Raw genomic sequence first — 27,500 nt, 5'->3', positions numbered from 1 at the left:
ATTATTAATATATTTTATAGAATTAACATTATTAATATATTTTATAGAACTAACATGAATGTGTTTTATAGAACTAACAGGAATATATTTTATAGAACTAACATGAATATATTTTATAGAACTAACATGAATATATTTTATAGAATTAACATTATTAATATATTTTATAGAACTAACAGGAATATATTTTATAGAACTAACATGAATATATTTTATAGAACTAACATGAATATATTTTATAGAACTAACATGAATATATTTTATAGAACTAACATTATTAATATATTTTATAGAACTAACATTATTAATATATTTTATAGAACTAACATTATTAATATATTTTATAGAATTAACATTATTAATATATTTTATAGAACTAACATGAATATATTTTATAGAACTAACATGAATATATTTTATAGAACTAACATGAATATATTTTAGAGAACTAACATTAATATATTTTATAGAACTAACATGAATATATTTTATAGAACTAACATTATTAATATATTTTATAGAACTAACATGAATATATTTTATAGAACTAACAGGAATATATTTTATAGAACTAACATGAATATATTTTATAGAACTAACATGAATATATTTTATAGAACTAACATTATTAATATATTTTATAGAACTAACATTATTAATATATTTTATAGAACTAAAATGAATATATTTTATAGAACTAACAGTATTAATATATTTTATAGAACTAACATTAATATATTTTATAGAATTAACATTATTAATATATTTTATAGAACTAACAGTATTAATATATTTTATAGAACTAACATGAATATATTTTATAGAACTAACATTATTAATATATTTTATAGAACTAACATGAATATATTTTATAGAACTAACATTAATATATTTTATAGAACTAACATTATTAATATATTTTATAGAACTAACATGAATATATTTTATAGAACTAACATTAATATATTTTATAGAAATAACATTATTAATATATTTTATAGAACTAACATTATTAATATATTTTATAGAACTAAAATGAATATATTTTAGAGAACTAACATTAATATATTTTATAGAACTAACATTATTAATATATTTTATAGAACTAACATGAATATATTTTATAGAACTAACATGAATATATTTTATAGAACTAACAGGAATATATTTTATAGAACTAACATGAATATATTTTATAGAACTAACATGAATATATTTTATAGAACTAACATTATTAATATATTTTATAGAACTAACATTATTAATATATTTTATAGAACTAACATGAATATATTTTATAGAACTAACATGAATATATTTTATAGAACTAACATGAATATATTTTAGAGAACTAACATTAATATATTTTATAGAACTAACATGAATATATTTTATAGAACTAACATGAATATATTTTATAGAACTAACATTATTAATATATTTTATAGAACTAACATTATTAATATATTTTATAGAACTAACATTATTAATATATTTTATAGAAATAACATTATTAATATATTTTATAGAAATAACATTATTAATATATTTTATAGAACTAACATGAATGTGTTTTAGAGAACTAACAGTATTAATATATTTTATAGAACTAACATGAATATATTTTATAGAACTAACATGAATATATTTTATAGAAATAACATTATTAATATGTTTTATAGAACTAACATTATTAATATATTTTATAGAACTAACAGTATTAATATATTTTATAGAACTAACATGAATATATTTTATAGAAATAACATTATTAATATATTTTATAGAACTAACATTAATATATTTTATAGAACTAACATTATTAATATATTTTATAGAACTAACATGAATATATTTTATAGAACTAACTTGAATATATTTTATAGTACTAACATTAATATATGTTATAGAACTAACATTATTAATATATTTTATAGAACTAACATGAATATATTTTATAGAACTAACATGAATATGTTTTATAGAACTAACATGAATATGTTTTATAGAACTAACATGAATATATTTTAATAGAACTAACAGGAATATATTTTATAGAATTAACATTATTAATATATTTTAGAGAACTAACAGGAATATATTTTATAGAACTAACAGGAATATATTTTATAGAACTAACAGGAATATATTTTATAGAATTAACATTATTAATATATTTTATAGAACTAACATGAATGTGTTTTATAGAACTAACATTATTAATATATTTTATAGAACTAACATGAATATATTTTATAGAACTAACATGAATATGTTTTATAGAACTAACATGAATATATTTTAATAGAACTAACAGGAATATATTTTATAGAATTAACATTATTAATATATTTTAGAGAACTAACAGGAATATATTTTATAGAACTAACAGGAATATATTTTATAGAACTAACAGGAATATATTTTATAGAATTAACATTATTAATATATTTTATAGAACTAAAATGAATATATTTTGTAGAACTAACAGGAATATATTTTATAGAACTAACAGGAATATATTTTATAGAACTAACAGGAATATATTTTATAGAACTAACATGAATATATTTTATAGAACTAACATTATTAATATATTTTATAGAACTAACATTATTAATATATTTTATAGAACTAAAATGAATATATTTTGTAGAACTAACAGGAATATATTTTATAGAACTAACATGAATATATTTTATAGAATTAACATTATTAATATATTTTATAGAACTAACATGAATCTGTTTTATAGAACTAACATGAATATATTTTATAGAAATAACATTATTAATATATTTTATAGAACTAACATGAATATATTTTATAGAATTAACATTATTAATATATTTTATAGAACTAACAGTATTAATATATTTTATAGAACTAACATGAATATATTTTATAGAAATAACATTATTAATATATTTTATAGAACTAACATTAATATATTTTATAGAATTAACATTATTAATATATTTTATAGAACTAACATTATTAATATATTTATAGAACTAAAATGAATATATTTTATAGAAATAACATTATTAATATATTTTATAGAACTAACATTATTAATATATTTTATAGAACTAACATGAATATATTTTATAGAAATAACATTATTAATATATTTTATAGAACTAACATTAATATATTTTATAGAACTAACAGTATTAATATATTTTATAGAACTAACATGAATATATTTTATAGAAATAACATTATTAATATATTTTATAGAACTAACATGAATATATTTTATAGAACTAACAGTATTAATATATTTTATAGAACTAACATTATTAATATATTTTATAGAACTAACATTATTAATATATTTTATAGAACTAACATGAATATATTTTATAGAACTAACATGAATATATTTTATAGAAATAACATTATTAATATATTTTATAGAACTAACATTATTAATATATTTTATAGAACTAACAGGAATATATTTTATAGAAATAACATTATTAATATATTTTATAGAAATAACATTATTAATATATTTTATAGAAATAACATTATTAATATATTTTATAGAAATAACATTATTAATATATTTTATAGAACTAACATGAATGTGTTTTAGAGAAATAACATTATTAATATGTTTTATAGAACTAACATTATTAATATATTTTATAGAACTAACAGTATTAATATATTTTATAGAACTAACATGAATATATTTTATAGAAATAACATTATTAATATATTTTATAGAACTAACATTAATATATTTTATAGAACTAACATTATTAATATATTTTATAGAACTAACATGAATATATTTTATAGAACTAACTTGAATATATTTTATAGAACTAACATTAATATATGTTATAGAACTAACATTATTAATATATTTTATAGAACTAACATGAATATATTTTATAGAACTAACATGAATATGTTTTATAGAACTAACATGAATATGTTTTATAGAACTAACATGAATATATTTTAATAGAACTAACAGGAATATATTTTATAGAATTAACATTATTAATATATTTTAGAGAACTAACAGGAATATATTTTATAGAACTAACAGGAATATATTTTATAGAACTAACAGGAATATATTTTATAGAATTAACATTATTAATATATTTTATAGAACTAACATGAATGTGTTTTATAGAACTAACATTATTAATATATTTTATAGAACTAACATGAATATATTTTATAGAACTAACATGAATATGTTTTATAGAACTAACATGAATATATTTTAATAGAACTAACAGGAATATATTTTATAGAATTAACATTATTAATATATTTTAGAGAACTAACAGGAATATATTTTATAGAACTAACAGGAATATATTTTATAGAACTAACAGGAATATATTTTATAGAATTAACATTATTAATATATTTTATAGAACTAACATGAATGTGTTTTATAGAACTAACAGGAATATATTTTATAGAACTAACAGGAATATATTTTATAGAACTAACATGAATATATTTTATAGAACTAACATTATTAATATATTTTATAGAACTAACATTATTAATATATTTTATAGAACTAAAATGAATATATTTTATAGAACTAACAGGAATATATTTTATAGAACTAACATGAATATATTTTATAGAATTAACATTATTAATATATTTTATAGAACTAACATGAATCTGTTTTATAGAACTAACATGAATATATTTTATAGAAATAACATTATTAATATATTTTATAGAACTAACATGAATATATTTTATAGAATTAACATTATTAATATATTTTATAGAACTAACAGTATTAATATATTTTATAGAACTAACATGAATATATTTTATAGAAATAACATTATTAATATATTTTATAGAACTAACATTAATATATTTTATAGAATTAACATTATTAATATATTTTATAGAACTAACATTATTAATATATTTATAGAACTAAAATGAATATATTTTATAGAAATAACATTATTAATATATTTTATAGAACTAACATGAATATATTTTATAGAAATAACATTATTAATATATTTTATAGAACTAACATTAATATATTTTATAGAACTAACAGTATTAATATATTTTATAGAACTAACATGAATATATTTTATAGAAATAACATTATTAATATATTTTATAGAACTAACATGAATATATTTTATAGAACTAACATTATTAATATATTTTATAGAACTAACATTATTAATATATTTTATAGAACTAACATTATTAATATATTTTATAGAACTAACATTATTAATATATTTTATAGAACTAACATTAATATATTTTATAGAACTAACATGAATATATTTTATAGAACTAACAGTATTAATATATTTTATAGAACTAACATTATTAATATATTTTATAGAACTAACATTATTAATATATTTTATAGAACTAACATGAATATATTTTATAGAACTAACATGAATATATTTTATAGAATTAACATTATTAATATATTTTATAGAACTAACATTATTAATATATTTTATAGAACTAACAGGAATATATTTTATAGAAATAACATTATTAATATATTTTATAGAAATAACATTATTAATATATTTTATAGAACTAACATGAATATATTTTATAGAATTAACATTATTAATATATTTTATAGAACTAACATGAATATATTTTATAGAACTAACATGAATATGTTTTATAGAACTAACATGAATATGTTTTATAGAACTAACATGAATATATTTTAATAGAACTAACAGGAATATATTTTATAGAATTAACATTATTAATATATTTTAGAGAACTAACAGGAATATATTTTATAGAACTAACAGGAATATATTTTATAGAACTAACAGGAATATATTTTATAGAATTAACATTATTAATATATTTTATAGAACTAACATGAATGTGTTTTATAGAACTAACATTATTAATATATTTTATAGAACTAACATGAATATATTTTATAGAACTAACATGAATATGTTTTATAGAACTAACATGAATATATTTTATAGAATTAACATTATTAATATATTTTAGAGAACTAACAGGAATATATTTTATAGAACTAACAGGAATATATTTTATAGAACTAACAGGAATATATTTTATAGAATTAACATTATTAATATATTTTATAGAACTAACATGAATCTGTTTTATAGAACTAACATGAATATATTTTATAGAACTAACATGAATATGTTTTATAGAACTAACATGAATATGTTTTATAGAACTAACATGAATATATTTTAATAGAACTAACAGGAATATATTTTATAGAATTAACATTATTAATATATTTTAGAGAACTAACAGGAATATATTTTATAGAACTAACAGGAATATATTTTATAGAACTAACAGGAATATATTTTATAGAATTAACATTATTAATATATTTTATAGAACTAACATGAATCTGTTTTATAGAACTAACATGAATATATTTTATAGAAATAACATTATTAATATATTTTATAGAACTAACATGAATATATTTTATAGAATTAACATTATTAATATATTTTATAGAACTAACAGTATTAATATATTTTATAGAACTAACATGAATATATTTTATAGAACTAACATGAATATATTTTATAGAACTAACAGGAATATATTTTATAGAATTAACATTATTAATATATTTTATAGAACTAACAGTATTAATATATTTTATAGAACTAACATGAATATATTTTATAGAAATAACATTATTAATATATTTTATAGAACTAACATTAATATATTTTATAGAATTAACATTATTAATATATTTTATAGAACTAACATTATTAATATATTTATAGAACTAAAATGAATATATTTTATAGAAATAACATTATTAATATATTTTATAGAACTAACATGAATATATTTTATAGAAATAACATTATTAATATATTTTATAGAACTAACATGAATATATTTTATAGAACTAACAGTATTAATATATTTTATAGAACTAACATGAATATATTTTATAGAAATAACATTATTAATATATTTTATAGAACTAACATGAATATATTTTATAGAATTAACATTATTAATATATTTTATAGAACTAACATGAATATATTTTATAGAACTAACATGAATATGTTTTATAGAACTAACATGAATATGTTTTATAGAACTAACATGAATATATTTTAATAGAACTAACAGGAATATATTTTATAGAATTAACATTATTAATATATTTTAGAGAACTAACAGGAATATATTTTATAGAACTAACAGGAATATATTTTATAGAACTAACAGGAATATATTTTATAGAATTAACATTATTAATATATTTTATAGAACTAACATGAATGTGTTTTATAGAACTAACATTATTAATATATTTTATAGAACTAACATGAATATATTTTATAGAACTAACATGAATATGTTTTATAGAACTAACATGAATATATTTTAATAGAACTAACAGGAATATATTTTATAGAATTAACATTATTAATATATTTTAGAGAACTAACAGGAATATATTTTATAGAACTAACAGGAATATATTTTATAGAACTAACAGGAATATATTTTATAGAATTAACATTATTAATATATTTTATAGAACTAACATGAATGTGTTTTATAGAACTAACAGGAATATATTTTATAGAACTAACAGGAATATATTTTATAGAACTAACATGAATATATTTTATAGAACTAACATTATTAATATATTTTATAGAACTAACATTATTAATATATTTTATAGAACTAACATTATTAATATATTTTATAGAACTAAAATGAATATATTTTATAGAACTAACAGGAATATATTTTATAGAACTAACATGAATATATTTTATAGAATTAACATTATTAATATATTTTATAGAACTAACATGAATCTGTTTTATAGAACTAACATGAATATATTTTATAGAACTAACATGAATATATTTTATAGAACTAACATTAATATATTTTATAGAACTAACATGAATATATTTTATAGAACTAACATGAATATATTTTATAGAACTAACATGAATATATTTTAGAGAACTAACATTAATATATTTTATAGAACTAACATGAATATATTTTATAGAACTAACATGAATATATTTTATAGAACTAACAGGAATATATTTTATAGAATTAACATTATTAATATATTTTATAGAACTAACATGAATACGTTTTATAGAACTAACATTATTAATATATTTTATAGAACTAACATGAATATATTTTATAGAACTAACATGAATATATTTTATAGAACTAACATGAATATATTTTATAGAACTAACATGAATATATTTTATAGAACTAACATTATTAATATATTTTATAGAATTAACATTATTAATATATTTTATAGAACTAACATGAATATATTTTATAGAACTAACATGAATATATTTTATAGAACTAACATGAATAAGTTTTATAGAACTAACATGAATATATTTTATAGAACTAACATTAATATATTTTATAGAAATAACATTATTAATATATTTTATAGAACTAACATTATTAATATATTTTATAGAACTAACATTATTAATATATTTTATAGAACTAACATTATTAATATATTTTATAGAACTAACATGAATATATTTTATAGAACTAACATGAATATATTTTATAGAATTAACATGAATATATTTTATAGAACTAACATGAATATATTTTATAGAACTAACATTATTAATATATTTTATAGAATTAACATTATTAATATGTTTTATAGAACTAACATGAATATATTTTATAGAACTAACATTATTAATATGTTTTATAGAACTAACATGAATATATTTTATAGAACTAACATTATTAATATATTTTATAGAACTAACATGAATATATTTTATAGAACTAACAGGAATATATTTTATAGAACTAACATGAATATATTTTATAGAACTAACATTAATATATTTTATAGAACTAACATGAATATATTTTATAGAACTAACATGAATATATTTTATAGAACTAACATTATTAATATGTTTTATAGAACTAACATTATTAATATATTTTATAGAACTAACATGAATATATTTTATAGAACTAACATGAATATATTTTATAGAACTAACATGAATATATTTTATAGAACTAACATTATTAATATATTTTATAGAACTAACATGAATATATTTTATAGAACTAACATTATTAATATATTTTATAGAACTAACAGGAATATATTTTATAGAACTAACATGAATATATTTTATAGAACTAACATTATTAATATATTTTATAGAACTAACATTATTAATATATTTTATAGAACTAACATTATTAATTTATTTTATAGAATTAACATTATTAATATGTTTTATAGAACTAACATTATTACTATATTTTATAGAACTAACATTAATATATTTTATAGAACTTGTTAGTATTCATATGGTGTAGTATTGTCTGTGTTTCCTCTCCCACTATGTCTGCTGGCACTATGGGAATATGAGAATGACATATTTTCTTTGATAAGTTAACCTCTTCTACAGTAAACAACACTTTTTGGAATAGCTATATGACATATTTTTAAAAGGGTTGACTTTCCCAGAGTCAGAGATCAGTTTGACTGCTCTACACTTAGAGAAGTACTCTCCTCTTCTTGTACAGTGGTGGAACAACACTTCCTGTGCTCAGTGTGCTAGCATCCTGGCAGTACTCCTGACATTACCATCCTCCTAATTACTGTGATCATCAACTCTGCCTTCAGAGAGAGGAGAGGAGGGGAGAGGACAGGATAGGAGAGGACAGGAGAAGACAGGAGAGGAGAGAACGTGACAGGAGGAGAGGAGGAGAGGACAGGACAGGCGGAGAGGACAGGAGGAGAGGACAGGACAGAATAGAACAGAACAGGACAGGACAGGAGGAGAGGAGATGACAGGACAGGACAGGACAGGAAAGGGCAGGACAGGAGGAGAGGAGAGGACAGGACAGGGCAGGACAGGGCAGGAGGAGAGGAGAGGAGAGGAGAGGAGAGGAGAGGAGAGGAGAGGAGAGGAGACTACTGGAGGAGATGAGAGGACAGGAGGAGAGGACAGGGGGAGAAGAGAGGAGTGGACAGGAGGAGAGGAGATGAGAGGACAGGAGGAGAGAACAGGACAGGAGGAGGGAACAGGACAGGAGGAGAGGAGAGGACACGAGGAGATGAGAGGACAGGAGGAGATGAGAGGACAGGAGGAGAGGAGAGGACAGGAGGAGAGAAGAGGACAGGAGGAGAGGAGAAGAGAGGACAGGAGGAGAGGAGTTGAGAGGAGAGGAGGAAAGTTTCCTCTGCCTTCTCCTATCCCAGATCTCTGTCAGGCCCAGAGTTAGGTTAGATAAATCAAAGGCACGTTGTAGCCCTACAGGCAGCCTCTATCGCTCTCTTTCTCTCTCTGTCTCTCTCTGTCTATCTCTCTCCACTGTACAGCTCATCTCTTTAAATAGGGTCCAGTGTCACCCTCACTCAGACATGTGCCCATCTCGGCAGATTTCCCGCCCCTCCCTCTCTCTTGTTCTCTCTCCCGCCCTCCCCCTTGCACGCTGCTCGCTGACAGACAGCATGCCAAGCCGTTGTGACATCATCACTGTAATCGAGGCACGGCAGCGTCCCCGTCAGAATGACAAACAGGAACTGTTTTTTAGAACCACTCAGATTGCCTGTCCGTGAGGTCATCTGCCTGCCGTCCAATGTTGTGAATTAGAGCCTGCTTCCTAAATTGCACCCTATTCTCTATTTAGTGTACTACTTTAGACCAAGGCTGTGATCAAATGTAGTGCACTACTTTTGACCAGGGCACACTATAGGAAATAGTGTTTCATTTGGAACAGAGACTTTTTCTGCCCAACCTCCAATGACGTGATTTAACTCACCGCAGATGGCGCTGCAGGTTTTTTAATCCAATCAGAAGGAGTTAAGTCATCATCTAACTGCTAACCTGGAATCAATCACCAGAGTCACCTTGTAAACAAACTAAAACAAAAAATACCAAGATTTATCATAGTAAATGTTGGAGGTAAATTAAATATCCACTTTAGACTGCAGTGGGACGATTGCTGTAAGTGTGGTTCAATCCTGGAAACCAAGGCTCTTTCCTGGAAACCAAGGCTCTTTCCTGGAAACCAGGCTCTTTCCTGGAAACACAGGCTCTTTCCTGGAAACCAAGGCTCTTTCCTGGAAACACAGGCTCTTTCCTGGAAACCAGGCTCTTTCCTGGAAACACAGGCTCTTCCCTGGAATCCAAGGCTCTTTCCTGGAAACCAAGGCTCTTTCCTGGAAACCAAGGCTCTTTCCGAGAAACCAAGGCTCTTTCCTGGAAACCAAGGCTCTTTCCTGGAAACCAAGGCTCTTTCCGGGAAACTAAGGCTCTTTCCTGGAAACATCAATCTTCTGGGCTGCATTTCATTCCATTTCCTCTGCTTTCAGTCACTCTGTTCCCTTCTGATCTAATGAGGAAACTAGGTGGCTGGTGGAGCTATTGCTCTTATACTTACCCAGTCAACAAGGAAAGAAGGAGTATCTTCTTGGAAGGAAACTCGGCCCAGAATTCTGGTGCCTTGCACAGTAGCTTGGTGTCTGGGCCTTTAGGGGAGTGACTGAGGGAAGAGAGAAGGGGGAAGGGCTCCCGGAATGACACCCAGGCCAGGACTGCCTGCTGATTCCCGCCACTACAGGAAAGTGCCCGGAATTGAGACAGCCCAGAGAGAAGCCTGGTGCCTGGTCTTTTGTTCCTGCCGGGCCATTAGTGTGGAGGGGTCCCATGTAGACTGTGTGTCCTCTAGGATCAATCCCCCTGACACACACACACACAACCCAGTCTGTGTGTGTTCCTTCAGTGGAGTGCTTACCTCATGCATGACTGATCTATTGCAACTCTCAAGGGGACAGCTCAGCTCCTGGAGGACACGGACATCAGTGTGTGTGTGTGTGTGTGTGGCTGTGTGTGTCTGTGTGTGTCTGTGTGTGTGTGTAAATCTTAACTCCATCCCATCTGAAAGCATTTCAATAATTAATTTCCCTTTATGACAGGGGTAGCGGTCTGTGGGCCGTGGCTGCTAATAGAAATTCCTTTGTGCTGTGTAACTGCAGCGCTCTGAAGGACACACACAACCACACTTAGAACTAGGGCTGACCCCATTTAGTTGACTGGGCCATTGTTTGGTTGATTTTTTTAGTAGAGTGGTGGGCTACCGAGTCCAAGGCACTGCATCTCAGTGCTAGAGGCGTCACTACAGACCCTGGTTCGATTCCAGGCTGTTTCTCAACCGGCCGTGATTGGGAGTCCCATAGGGCGACGCACAATTGGCACAATATTGTCGTCCGTGTTTGGCCGGTGTAGGCTGTCATTGTAAAAAAATAAGTTGTTCTTAACTGACTTGCCTAGTTAAATAAAGGTTAAATTACATTTAAAAAATGAATTTAAAAAAATTATTGCACACCAAATGCCTGTCTGAATCACGTCTGTCTGATTCACGCCTGTCTGATTCACGCCTGTCTGATTCAAGCCTGTCTGATTCACGTCTGTCTGATTCACGCCTGTCTGATTCACGTCTGTCTGATTCACACCTGTCTGATTCACGCCTGTCTGATTCACGTCTGTCTGATTCACGCCTGTCTGATTGACGCCTGTCTGATTCACGCCTGTCTGATTCACACCTGTCTGATTCACATCTGGCTGATTCACGCCTGTCTGATTCACGTCTGTCTGATTCACGCCTCTCTGGGGATGCCACACCAGTATCAGCAGTAGTACATTTAACGTTTATTCTCATTATTTCTAATCTACAATGTTTGTTTGGTTATGGTTATTTCTGTTCATGCATTCAATATATTATTATTATTACAGTCTTACCGTTGTCATTGTAGGTTTGGTTTGTTTCATTCCATTTACGACTTGTCAATTTATTCATTGTCTTTTGTTTGGAGCGCTCCTGTCAATCTTGAGTACGGACACGTACCTGATTACACATAGAAGTAGCCCTATAGGCTACCTGATTACACATAGAAGTAGCCCTATAGGCTACCTGATCACTCATAGAAGTAGCCCTATAGGCTACCTGGCCTGATTACTCATAGAAGTAGCCCTATAGGCTACCTGATTACTCATAGAAGTAGCCCTATAGGCTACCTGTCCTGATTACGCATAGAAGTAGCCCTATAGGCTACCTGTCCTGATTACGCATAGAAGTAGCCCTATAGGCTACCTGGCCTGATTACACATAGAAGTAGCCCTAAGCTAGTGGGCCTGCAAGCAAATATAGGCCTATAAATGTTCCCACTGTTTATGATTGTCTTTGATAGCCACTCAGAATGAAAGGGGAAAACATGTCATACTCTGATCCGGTGAAAGCCTCATAAAATAGGTCTACATGATTACTTCTTGTTCCTCGGTCAAATAGCCGACAGCTGTGTCTGTCTGTACGGAACACACTGGCACAAGAAACTCTGAGGGTCCAGAATATTTTATACAATGTTGCAAGTTTGCTGGCAAGGAGCTTCAGGCAGGACCAAGTTAATAGTTGATATAATGTCTGAAGTTCCTGGCAGACAGGCCATGTGTAGCCAATGTGATTTATACAATATTTATTTTTAATCTGTATTTTTAATGCAGTATTTTTATTTGTAGGCCGTTTCACATATTGGCAATTGTAATAGAAGTTACTTTTATGTTTGAATAATTTTCATTTAGATATGTGTTAATCACATGACATTCATTTTGAGATTTTTTTTATTTTATTTATTTCACCTTTATTTAACCAGGTAGGCCAGTTGAGAACAAGTTCTCATTTGCAACAGCGACCTGGACCAAGATAAAGCGTAGCAATTCGACACATACAACAACACAGAGTTACACATGGAATAAAACAAAACATACAGTCAATAATACAGTAGAACAAAAGAAAACAAAAAGTCTATATACAGTGAGTGCAAATGGGGTAAGATAAGGGAGTTAAGGCAATATGGCGGCAGGGTAGCCTAGTGGTTAGAGCGTTGGACTAGTAACCGGAAGGTTGCAAGTTCAAATCCCCGAGCTGACAAGGTACAAATCTGTCGTTCTGCCCCTGAACAGGCAGTTTACCCACTGTTCCTAGGCCGTCATTGTAAAATAAGAATTTTTTCTTAACTTGCTTGCCTAGTTAAATAAAGGTTAAAAATAAATTTTAAAAAATAGGCCATGGTGGCAAAGTAATTACAATATAGCAATTAAACACTGGAATGGTAGATTGGCAGAAGATGAATGTGCAAGTAGACATACTGGGGTGCAAAGGAGCAAAATAAATACATTAATAAATACAGTATCTGGATGGGCTAGTTACAGATAGGCTATGTACAGGTGAGGTAGGTAGATAGATGGGCTGTTTGCAGATAGGAAGACTTTGTTAGAAATTAAATGTTCCATGAAAAATGTGCGTATGAAAATCATAACTGGCACACAGATCGGTAGAATTGGCAGGATAACTTGGCACTCCAAATGGTTGCTGACCGCTGGTGTAGCCTATTACCGGCAGTTTCGGGAGGGTAATGGCAGAATCAGCGAAGGCCAGCAGCAGGAAGAGCAGGCTCAGGAACAGGTTTATTTCTTCTGGTTAGGCTATATTGATCTCTGGTTCCCTCTTATGTCATTTGTGTGTCTTCAATTGTAATCGGAGAGTTTAAAGCATCAGATAATGTAACGGTTTTCTTCTGGGGAAAGAGAGGTGGAGCAAAATGCAGCGTGGTTAGTTTAGTGCATCTTTAATAAAGATGAAAGTACAACAATCTACAAAACAAGAAATGTGAAAAAACCAAAACAGTCCTATCTGGTGCCACAAACAACAAAGACAATCACCCACCAAACCCAACACAAAACAGGCTACCTAAATATGGTTCCCAATCAGAGACAATGACTAACACCTGCCTCTGATTGAGAACCATATCAGGCCAAACATAGAAATAGACAAACCAGACACACAACATAGAATGCCCACCCAGCTCACGTCCTGACCAACACTAAAACAAGGAAAACACACACGAACGATGGTCAGAACGTGACAGATAAGCTCAGTGGCCTACATATAGTCGATTTTATTCAAACATAGGCTGCATCTATATTTGGGAAAATGCACGTTTAACCTTTCTAACCTATAGAGTCCCACCTGGCCAACATCCGGTAAAATGCCCCACAAACTCAGTTTTGTTGGTGTTTTTTGTTCAGTAATCCAATGGCTCCAAGGCGATCACAACAGGCAGACCAATACATACTGAAAGTACCTGTAAAGTTTGTCGAAACATGTCAAACAATGTTTATAATTAATCCTCAGTTTGTTTATTGTCTTTATAATCAATAATATTTCAACCCGGACAATACCGTTTTCAATAGAAAGGACAAATAACAAACGGCGAGCGCGCCAAATCAGGTCCGCAAACGTCCTCTTTCCTCTGACCAAAATGGCTTTTTACACATCATTTTTTCAAAATAAAAGCCTGAAACCATGTCTAATGACTGTTGCCATCTAGTGGAAGCCATAGGAACTGCAATCTGATTCCTAACCCATTGGATTCTCTATCGGCATTGAAATTCCACTTCCTGGATGGATTTTCCTCAGGTTTTCGCCTGCCATATCAGTTCTGTTATACTCACAGACATTATTTGAACAGTTTTGGAAACTTTAGAGTGTTTTCTATATGCAGATCCTAGATTCTGGGCCTGAGTAACAGGCAGTTTATTTTGGGCACGCTTTTCATCCGGAGGTGAAAATACTGCCCCCTACCCAAGAGAGGTTAAACAATTCGACCAATCGAAAAAGAACAAAAGAACAGACGACTCTCGGTCGACCAATACTTTTTTATTTTGTCAGGGACAGCCCTACTTATGACATACACATTCACACACTCAGGATACACACACACATACACACACACAAACACACTCTCAGCACACACACTCAGCACCAACACAAATCACACACAAACACTCTACCTTCACCCCCCCTCCTCGAGTGATGAAATTAATCCGAAATATCAACCCTGAGTGAACATGACAAACATCTCAATGACTTCCCATCAACATGACCACTATCTGACTGTGTAGCCCTGCCCCATCCCTCTGTCTATTCACAGACAGATATACAGATATTTTACAATACAAATGATTTAGTCCATTTGTTACAGCAAACAACAGACATGTGTCTTCAGACGCACATAGAGTGATACTTCCGGTTTTCAGACACATAGAGAGATACCTCCTGTTTTCAGACACACATAGAGAGAGATACCTCCTGTTTTCAGACATCGAGAGATACCTCCTGTTTTCAGACACAGTGTGCCATCACAGCAGCAAGAGTTGTGACCTGTTGCCACGAGAAAAGGGCAACCAGTGAAGAACACACACCATTGTAAATACAACCCATATCTATTCTTATTTATGTTATCTTATGTCCTTTACCATTTGTACATTGTTAAAACACTGTATATAATATGACACTTGTCTTTATTGTTTTGAAACTTCTGTATGTGTGATGTTTACTGTTAATTTGTATTGTTTATTTCACTTTATATATTCACTTTATATATTATCTACCTCACTTGCTTTGGCAATGTTAACACATGTTTCCCATGCCAGTAAAGCCCTTGAATTGAATTGAATTGAATTGAGATACCTCCTGTTTTCAGACACATAGAGATACCTCCTGTTTTCAGACACAGAGAGATACCTCCTGTTTTCAGACACATAGAGATACCTCCTGTTTTCAGACAGAGATACCTCCTGTTTTCAGACACATAGAGATACCACCTGTTTTCAGACACATAGAGACACCTCCTGTTTTCAGACATAGAGATACCTCCTGTTTTCAGACACATAGAGACACCTCCTGTTTTCAGACATTGAGATACCTCCTGTTTTCAGACACATAGAGATACCACCTGTTTTCAGACAGAGATACCTCCTGTTTTCAGACACATAGAGATACCTCCTGTTTTCAGACACATAGAGATACCTCCTGTTTTCAGACACATAGAGATACCTCCTGTTTTCAGACATAGAGAGATACCTCCTGTTTTCAGACACATAGAGATACCTCCTGTTTTCAGACAGAGATACCTCCTGTTTTCAGACACATAGAGATACCTCCTGTTTTCAGACACATAGAGATACCTCCTGTTTTCAGACAGAGATACCTCCTGTTTTCAGACACATAGAGAGATACCTCCTGTTTTCAGACAGAGATACCTCCTGTTTTCAGACACATAGAGATACCACCTGTTTTCAGACACATAGAGACACCTCCTGTTTTCAGACATAGAGATACCTCCTGTTTTCAGACACATAGAGATACCTCCTGTTTTCAGACACATAGAGAGATGCCTCCTGTTTTCAGACACACATAGAGATACCTCCTGTTTTCAGACACACATAGAGATACCTCCTGTTTTCAGACACACATAGAGATACCTCCTGTTTTCAGACACACATAGAGATACCTCCTGTTTTCAGACACATAGAGAGATACCTCCTGTTTTCAGACATAGAGATACCTCCTGTTTTCAGACACATAGAGATACCTCCTGTTTTCAGACATAGAGATACCTCCTGTTTTCAGACATAGAGATACCTCCTGACTTCCTACAAGCTTGTTTTATATGTATTCAAATCGTTATTTAACCTTTATTTAACCTTTATTTAACTAGGCAAGTCAGTTAAGAACAAATTATTTTTTACAGTGACGACCTACCCAGTGCCAAACCCGGACGACGCCGGTCCAATGGTGCGCCGCCCTGTGATACAGCGATATTATCCACAAAAAACAAAGATGACTATTAGGATTGTAGGGTTGTGGCACTCTGCCAACGGCCTTGGTGGATCCCTTTCACACTATTGGTGGATCCCTTTCACACTATTGGTGGATCCCTTTCACACTATTGGTGGATCCCTTTAACACTATTGGTGGATCCCTTTCACACTATTGGTGAATCCCTTTCACACTGTTGTACTAAATATTTTCCTTTCTAGCTGACGGATGATGCATAACCTGGCCAGTAACCTTAGTGTAGTGTAGACAACAGGGAAATGTGCCGGAGACTGCCTGGCTGGACTGACTAACTGACTGTGGAGCATGCAGGGGGGAGGGGGGAGGAGAGGAGCGGGGAGAGAAGATGGGAGGAGAGGAGAGCGGGGAGGGGGAAAGAGAGCAGAGGGGAGAGCAGAGGAGAGGAGAACGAGAGGAGAGGGGATGGGCGGGGCGGGGAGGGGAGAAGGGAGAGCAGAGGGGAGGAGAGGAAAGGAGAGCGGGGAGGGGAGAAGGGAGATCTGTGAGGCCTTGACAGGCAGGCTGTGCGGCCGTGCGTGATACATGAACTGTGCACGCTATGCTTCAGGGACAAACAGAAAACAACACAGTCCTATGCAAATGGTGCTGGTGGGCTGCAGCAGGAGCGATGGTTTAGAGAGTGTAATGGGCGAGGGATGGAGGTGTTAACACTATAGTGTTACTATGGTGTTACTATGGTGTTACTAAGGCTGTAACTAGTTCTGTTATTAGGGCTGTTACTAGGGCTGTAACTAGGGCTGTAACTAGGGCTGTTACTAGGGCTGTTATTAGGGATGTTACTAGGACTGTTACTAGGGCTGTTACTAGGGATGTTAATAGGGATGTTAATAGACCTGTTACTAGGACTGTTACTTGGACTGTTACTAGGGCTGTTAATAGGGCTGTTACTAGGGCTGTTACTAGGGATGTTACTAGGGATGTTAATAGACCTGTTACTAGGACTGTTACTTGGACTGTTACTAGGGCTGTTAATAGGGCTGTTACTAGGGCTGTTACTAGGGATGTTACTAGGGATGTTAATAGACCTGTTACTAGGACTGTTACTTGGACTGTTACTAGGGCTGTTACTAGGGATGTTACTAGGGATGTTACTAGGGATGTTAATATACCTGTTACTAGGACTGTTACTTGGGCTGTTACTAGGGCTGTTACTAGGGATGTTACTAGGGATGTTAATAGACCTGTTACTAGGACTGTTACTTGGACTGTTACTTGGACTGTTACTAGGGATGTTACTAGGGATGTTATTAGACCTGTTACTAGGACTGTTACTAGGGATGTTACTGGGGATGTAAATAGACCTGTTACTAGGGATGTTAATAGACCTGTTACTAGGACTGTTACTTGGACTGTTACTAGGGTTGTTACTAGGGCTGTTACTAGGGATGTTATTAGACCTGTTACTAGGACTGTTACTAGGGATGTTACTAGGGATGTAAATAGACCTGTTACTAGGGATGTTAATAGACCTGTTACTAGGACTGTTACTTGGACTGTTACTAGGGCTGTTACTAGTGCTGTTACTAGGGATGTTACTAGGGATGTTACTAGGGATGTTAATAGACCTGTTACTAGGGATGTTAATAGACCTGTAACTAGGCTGTTACTAGGACTGTTACTAGGGCTGTTACTAGGATGTTACTAGGGATGTTAATATACCTGTTACTAGGGCTGTTACTATGACTGTTACTAGGGATGTTAATATACCTGTTATTAGGGCTGTTACTAGGGATGTTAATAGACATGTTATTAGGGCTGTTACTAGGGATGTTACTAGGGATGTTAATAGACCTGTTATTAGGGATGTTAATAGACCTGTTACTAGGCTGTTACTAGGACTGTTACTAGGACTGTTACTAGGGATGTTAATAGACCTGTTATTAGGGATGTTACTAAGGATGTTAATAGACCTGTTACTAGGGCTGTTACTAGGACTGTTACTAGGGCTGTTACTAGGGATGTTACTAGGGATGTTAATAGACCTGTTGCTAGGACTGTTGCTTGGACTGTTACTAGGGCTGTTACTTGGACTGTTACTAGGGCTGTTACTAGGGCTGTTACTTGGACTGTTACTAGGGCTGTTACTAGGGCTGTTACTTGGACTGTTACTTGGACTGTCACTAGGGCTGTTAATAGGGCTGTTACTAGGGCTGTTACTAGGGATGTTAATAGACCTGTTACTAGGACTGTTACTTGGACTGTTACTAGGGCTGTTACTAGGGCTGTTACTAGGACTGTTACTTGGACTGTTACTAGGGCTGTTAATAGGGCTGTTACTAGGGCTGTTACTAGGGCTGTTACTAGGAAATCAAATCAAAGGTATTTTGTCACGTGCGCCGAATACAACAGGTGAACGGTGAAATGCTTACTTACAGGCTCTAACCAACAGTGAAATTATTAGATTTTTTTTTAAGGTATTAGCTGAACAATAGGTAAGTAAAGAAATAAAAACATCAGTGAAAAGACAGTGAAATATATCAGTAGCGAGGCTATATACAGTAGTGAGGCTATATACAGTAGGGAGGCTATATACAGTAGAAAGGCTGTATACAGTAGAGAGGCTATATACAGTAGCGAGGCTATATACAGTAGAGAGGCTATATACAGTAGAGGCTATATAGAGTAGAGAGGCTATATACAGTAGCGAGGCTATATACAGTAGGGAGGCTATATACAGTAGCAAGGCTATATACAGTAGCGAGGCTATATACAGTAGCGAGGCTATATATAGTAGAGAGGCTATATACAGTAGGAAGGCTATATACAGTAGCGATGCTATATACAGTAGCGAGGCTATATACAGTAGCGAGCCTATATACAGTAGGGAGGCTATATACAGTAGAGGCTATATACAGTAGAGGCTATATACAGTAGGGAGGCTATATACAGTAGAGGCTATATACATTAGAGGCTATATACAGTAGTGAGGCTATATACATTACGGAGGCTATATACAGTAGCGAGGCTATATACAGTAGGGAGGCTATATACAGTAGAGAGGCTATATACATTAGGGAGGCTATATACAGTTGCGAGGCTATATACGGTAGGGAGGCTATATACAGTAGGGAGGCTATATACAGTTGCGAGGCTATATACAGTAGGGAGGCTATATACAGTAGCGAGCCTATATACAGTAGCGAGGCTATATACAGTAGAGAGGCTATATACAGTAGGGAGGCTATATACAGTAGAGAGGCTATATACGGTAGGGAGGCTATATACAGAGCGAGGCTATATACAGTAGCGAGGCTATATACAGTAGGGAGGCTATATACAGTTGCGAGGCTATATACAGTAGGGAGGCTATATACAGTAGCGAGCCTATATACAGTAGCGAGGCTATATACAGGCACCGGTTAGTCTTGCTGATTTGAGGTAGTATGTACATGTAGATATGGATACAGTGACTGAAATAAAGGGTTGGTCTATAATCAGAAACGGTCCTACTGTAGAATTAGAGAGGGGTGAGAGGGTAATTACTCAACATGTATTTCTGATAAACCCCTTGAAACAGGATACTAATTCACACCATGTGACCAAGGCTTGGTCCTGTGTGCCAGCTAGCATCACATTTGTGACCTACTTTCAAGCAGAACTGTGTTTTGGGGAAGTGTGTGTGTGTGTGTGTGTATGTGTGTGTGTGTGTGTTTCCCAGCAGCAGATTGTTACCCTGTAAACACAAAAACACACACACACACACACACACTCCCTCCTCCCACAGCTGCAGTTCCTCAGGCGTGACAATTGAGTCTCTAATTACTGTAACCATGCTTCTGGCAGACAGGCAGTCTTAGGCTGACACACACGAACACCACACACACACACTCTCACACACATACCACAACACACACACACACACACACCACACCACACCACACCACACCACAGGAGCTTGGTGGTATCTTAATTGGTGGAGAACAGGCTCGTGGTAATACCTGGAGCGGAATCAGTGGAATGGTATCAAATGCATCAAACACATGTTTTCCAGGAGTTCGATGCCGTTCAATTTGCTCCGTCCCAGCCGTTATGATGAGCCGTCGACGACGGACGTCTAAGTGTCTAAATGTTTCTCACCAGACAGATGCAAAAGAGGATGAGTCAGACAGACACATACAGAGATGTGCGTTTTATTTCCTGCCATGTGAATGACTGTCTGCAGAGGCTTTTTAAGCGTCTAGCGGGCGATTGGCATGTTCAAGCTAGAAGCTGATTTAATGCCCACTTAAGCTTTTGACAGATTCTCAATTAAGTTTTTTAAATTAGAGTGCTGGTTTGCTGTGCTAGCTCCTGATACTTGGCAATCATATTAATGTTCACAGTCTTGATTGGACCTTTTGTGTTGCACAGTCATATATATATATACACGTAGATGGTTAAATCTTGCATCCACCGCGAGTGTGGGCCAGGGGCAGGGAGGGGTTCCTGAGGGTGAGCTGGTGGAAGTTCCGGCTGACTGAGGCTCCACGACTGGAGCAGGAGTCTCCTAAACTATGGCTCGTCAAGGCTCTGGCTGAAAGGGTGTACAGACCTTGGTGTGGTGGACTGTGTGCACTCTGGAGTTGTCTTCATCTGCTGGGGAGCTCTGGAGAGCAGAAGGATACTTCCGTGCCTCTGGCCGGGGTGACCTAGAGGGACATCGGTCGGGAAAGCAGCTGGGCCACCTCATAGTGGAAGTCCAGACGCCCCCATGGAAGTGGCGAATGCACTGGCCAGGGAGGCCTGAAGTAGAGTCTGTTAGTGGAGTAGATGGACCGACTCTGAGAGGTCTGAAGTAGAGTCTGTTTGGGAGGTAGATGGGCCGAGTTTGAGAGGTCTGAAGTAGAGTCTGTTTGGGGAGTAGATGGGTCGAGTCTGAGAGGTCTGAAGTAGAGTCTGTTTGGGAGGTAGATGGGCCGAGTCTGAGAGGTCTGAAGTAGAGTCTGTTAGTGGAGTAGATGGACCGACTCTGAGAGGTCTGAAGTAGAGTCTGTTTGGGGAGTAGATGGGGCGAGTCTGAGAGGTCTGAAGTAGAGTCTGTTAGGGGAGTAGATGGGCAGAGTCTGAGAGGTCTGAAGTAGAGTCTGTTTGGGGAGTAGATGGGTCGAGTCTGAGAGGTCTGAAGTAGAGTCTGTTTGGGAGGTAGATGGGCCGAGTTTGAGAGGTCTGAAGTAGAGTCTGTTAGGGGATTAGATGGGCAGAGTCTGAGAGGTCTGAAGTAGAGTCTGTTTGGGGAGTAGATGGGGCGAGTCTGAGAGGTCTGAAGTAGAGTCTGTTAGGGGAGTAGATGGGCAGAGTCTGAGAGGTCTGAAGTAGAGTCTGTTAGGGGATTAGATGGGCAGAGTCTGAGAGGTCTGAAGTAGAGTCTGTTAGGGGATTAGATGGGCCGAGTCTGAGAGGTCTGAAGTAGAGTCTGTTTGGGGAGTAGATGGGCCGACTCTGAGAGGTCTGAAGTAGAGTCTGTTTGGGGAGCAGGTCTGAAGTGGAGTCTGTTTGGGGAGCAGGTCTGAAGTAGAGTCTGTTTGGGGAGCAGGTCTGAAGTGGAGTCTGTTTGAGGAGCTCGTCTGAGGGGGTCGGCTGTGAACGCCCTCAACCGCTAGTACTTAATGCCGAACAGGAGATGATTGTGGACTACAGGAAAAGGAGAACTGAGCAACCCCCCCCTCCCATTCTCATCGACGGGTCTGTAGAGGAGCAGGTTGAGAGCTTCAACTTCCTTGGTGTCCACATCACCAACAAACTATCATGGTCCAAACACACCAAGACAGTCGTAAAGAGGGCATGACAAAGCCTATTCCCACTCAGGAGACTGAAAAGATTTGGCATGTACATCACTGGGGGCAAGCTTACTGCCATCCAGGACCTGTATACCAGGCGGTGTCAGAGGAAGGCCTTAAAAATTGTCAATGACTCCAGCCACCCTAGTCATAGACTGTTCTCCCTGCTACCCCACGGCAAGCAGTACCGGAGCGCCAAGTCGAGGTCCAAAAGGCTTCTTAACAGCTTCTACCCCCAAGCCATAAGCCTCCTAAACAGTTAATCAAAGGGCTACCCAGACCCCTCTTTTACACTGCAGCTACTCTCTGTTATTATCTATGCATAGTCACTTTAACAAATCTACCTACATGTATGTATCACTTCAATTACCTCAACTAAACGGAGCCCCCGCAAATTGACTCTGTATTGGTATGCCCTGTACATAGCCTCCACATTGACTCTGTACCGGTACCCCCTGTATATAGCCTCCACATTGACTCTGTACTGGTACCCCCTGTATATAGCCTCCACATTGACTCTGTACCGGTACCCCCTGTATATAGTCTCCACATTGACTCTGTACCGGTACCCCCTGTATATAGCCTCCACATTGACTCTGTACCGGTACCCCCTGTATATAGCCTCCACATTGACTCTGTACTGGTACCCCCTGTATATAGCCTCCACATTGACTCTGTACTGGTACCCCCTGTATATAGTCTCCACATTGACTCTTTACCGGTACCCCCTGTATATAACCTCCACATTGACTCTGTACCGGTACCCCCTGTATATAACCTCCACATTGACTCTGTACCGGTACCCCCTGTATATAACCTCCACATTGACTCTGTACCGGTACCCCCTGTATATAACCTCCACATTGACTCTGTACCGGTACCCCCTGTATATAACCTCCACATTGACTCTGTACCGGTACCCCCTGTATATAGCCTCCACATTGACTCTGTACCGGTACCCCCTGTATATAACCTCCACATTGACTCTGTACCGTAACACCCTGTATATAGTCTCCACATTGACTCTGTACCGGTACCCCCTGTATATAACCTCCACATTGACTCTGTACTGGTACCCCCTGTATATAACCTCACTATTATTATTTTACTGCTGCTCTTTAATTATATGTTACTTTTATTTTTTACTTTTTAATACTTCTTAAAGTCTTGTTGGTTAAGGGCTTGTAAGTAAGCATTTCACTGTAACATCTACACCTTGTTTTATTTCGGTGCATTGTGACAAATAAAATTAGATTTAACATTTTAATTGATTGTTTAGGTTCTGACTTGCTACAGGCTGTCTGGTTAAAACAAGACAGGTGGAGACCTGCACACACACACACACACACACACACACACACACACACACACACAAACTCTCACACACACACAAACTCTCACTCTCACACACACTCTCTCTCACACACACACACACACACACACAAACTCTCACTCTCACTCTCACACACACTCTCTCACACACACACACACACACACACACAAACAAACACACACACATCCTAGAAGAAGTCTTTGTGGTTCTATAAGGAAAGGGAAATGAATGTACTTATTAACAGCTGTAATGCAGCTATACAATTGGAACCTTAGACTACACAGCCTAGATAGCATATCACTGAAGACACATAGTAACACAGCTACAGATAGGATGTCGACGTCTTGGCGGAGAGAGAGACTAATTACTGCTGCCAGTCACAACTTGTGACCTTTTCTCTCCAGCCAGCTAGAGATCTTATCCAATAGGACATAAATCAAGTGTGTATGTGGAAGTACACCCAGGCCGTCTGGAATCATCTTCTACTGGTTTCCCTTTTCTTCCACGTAACACAGACTCGTACAGTAGCATTAGCATGCACATAATGACAGCTGCGAACATGCAATTATTTACAGTAGCTGGCAATTCTCTACTTAGACGATAGTATGCATTACCTCAACAGGTAAGCAATGCTAACCGCTGGCGACAGAACACCAAGTTACATATTTAACAAGATAACCAACGCTAGCAAGGTTTCAGTAGCATGGGGACCAATCATCAGAAACTATCCCCAACAATACAAGGGCACAAACACTTCTAGAAGACAAACTGAAAACTTGGTCCCCAGCCAAACTTGGCATCCTCATTGGCCAAAGATGATAACCACTCTGAGCTACAGTGGGAGGGGCCAGAGTCCACATGTCCACAAAACCTGGCAGTGATTGAAGAGCTGAGAAGGGGATAAATCACCCTAACGGGACTGTGGGGGAAGCCACATGCACAGGCATGGCCTTTTATTTCACATTGCGTTCCTTGTTCGTTGTCCCCGGTCGTTATGTAGAAGAGTTTGAAAAGATAAGACTCTGGTTACAATGAGCTAAACAGTGTTGTTAACAACGACCTCTTTCTCTAACAACGACCTGTTTCTCTGACAATTACCTCTTTCTCTAACAACGACATGTTTCTCTGACAGTGACCTGTTTCTCTAACAGCGACCTGTTTCTCTGACAATGACCTGTTTCTCTGACAGTGACCTGTTTCTCTGACAATGACCTGTTTGTCTGACAACGACCTGTTTGTCTAACAACCTGTTTCTCTGACAGTGACCTGTTTCTCTGACAGTGACCTGTTTCTCTAACAACGACCTGTTTCTCAGACAACGACCTGTTTCTCTAACAGCGACCTGTTTCTCTGACAATTACCTGTTTCTCTAACAACGACCTGTTTCTCAGACAACAACCTGTTTCTCTGACAGTGACCTGTTTCTCTAACAACGACCTGTTTCTCAGACAACGACCTGTTTCTCTAACAGCGACCTGTTTCTCTGACAATGACCTGTTTCTCTAACAACGACCTGTTTCTCAGACAACGACCTGTTTGTCTGACAGTGACCTGTTTGTCTGAAGCTTGTTGCTTGTTACTGACGTACTGTACTGTATATAGACATTCTTTGGTTGCAGTTGTATCATGTATACGGGTGATACATTTCCGTTTTGGAAAATTAGACAATTGTTAAGTTTTCTGGGATAACTCAAAAGAAAAATCAATAATCAATAATCACTATAATCAATAAAAACAAAGTGTTTTACTTCCTGTGTTTTCCTACAGAGAGCTGTGAGGAGAGAGAGAACCTCTCCCTTCACCCTGAGAGTCTGTCTGTCTGTCTGTCTGCAGAGCATCTTTCATGCGTCTCCTTGTGTCTCAGTCTCACATCAACATGAACTGTGAACAGGACTTTGGAGAGGGGGGCATGAACGTCACCCTTACGCTACGGCTCCTCATGCACGGAAAGGTAGGTCTGTCTGCTTGCCTTAGATGATGACACACACATGGCCAGGGGTGGACTTTGGTCTAGTCATCTAATGGGGTCTAGTGGTATAGTGGTCTAGTGGTCTAGTGGTCTAGTGGTCTAGTGGTCTAGTGTTCTAGTGGTCTAGTGGTATAGTGGTATAGTAGTATAGTGGTCTAGTGGTATAGTGGTATAATGGTCTAGTGGTATAGTGGTCTAGTGGTATAGTGGTCTAGTGGTATAGTGGTATAGTGGTATAGTGTTCTAGTGGTCTAGTGTTCTAGTGGTATAGTGGTCTAGTGGTATAGTGGTATAGTAGTATAGTGGTCTAGTGGTATAGTGGTATAGTGGTCTAGTGGTATAGTGGTCTAGTGGTATAGTGGTCTAGTGGTCTAGTGGTATAGTGGTATAGTGTTCTAGTGGTCTAGTGTTCTAGTGGTATAGTGGTCTAGTGGTATAGTGGTATAGTAGTATAGTGGTCTAGTGGTATAGTGGTATAGTGGTCTAGTGGTATAGTGGTCTAGTGGTATAGTGGTCTAGTGGTCTAGTGGTATAGTGGTCTAGTGGTCTAGTGACTGTCTGGAGTGGTATAGTGATCTAGTGGTCTAGTGGCTGTCTGGAGTGGTCTAGTGGTCTAGTGACTGTCTGGAGTGGTATAGTG

At 34.4% G+C, this 27,500-nt stretch overlaps 1 protein-coding gene across 7 annotated transcripts in view; it reads left to right on the top strand.

The window, feature by feature from the left end:
• The window catches only part of LOC110525201 (poly(rC)-binding protein 3), a 166,265-nt gene that overhangs the window by 74,178 nt on the left and 64,587 nt on the right, over positions 1–27,500 (top strand). For 6 of the 7 annotated variants that reach the window (XM_036984235.1, XM_036984232.1, XM_036984231.1 and 3 more), the window contains exon 2: positions 26,725–26,842. In XM_036984235.1, coding sequence (XP_036840130.1) covers positions 26,725–26,842 — 118 coding nt within the window. Of the gene's footprint in view, positions 1–26,658; positions 26,843–27,500 lie in introns of all 7 variants that reach the window. The other variant, XM_036984236.1, reaches the window with a different exon arrangement.

The sequence above is a fragment of the Oncorhynchus mykiss genome, chromosome 7 (genome assembly GCF_013265735.2).
Source record: "Oncorhynchus mykiss isolate Arlee chromosome 7, USDA_OmykA_1.1, whole genome shotgun sequence".
Taxonomy (NCBI): domain Eukaryota; kingdom Metazoa; phylum Chordata; class Actinopteri; order Salmoniformes; family Salmonidae; genus Oncorhynchus; species Oncorhynchus mykiss.
Note: the sequence above shows the minus strand (reverse complement) of the source record. Positions and strands in the feature narration are given on the sequence as shown.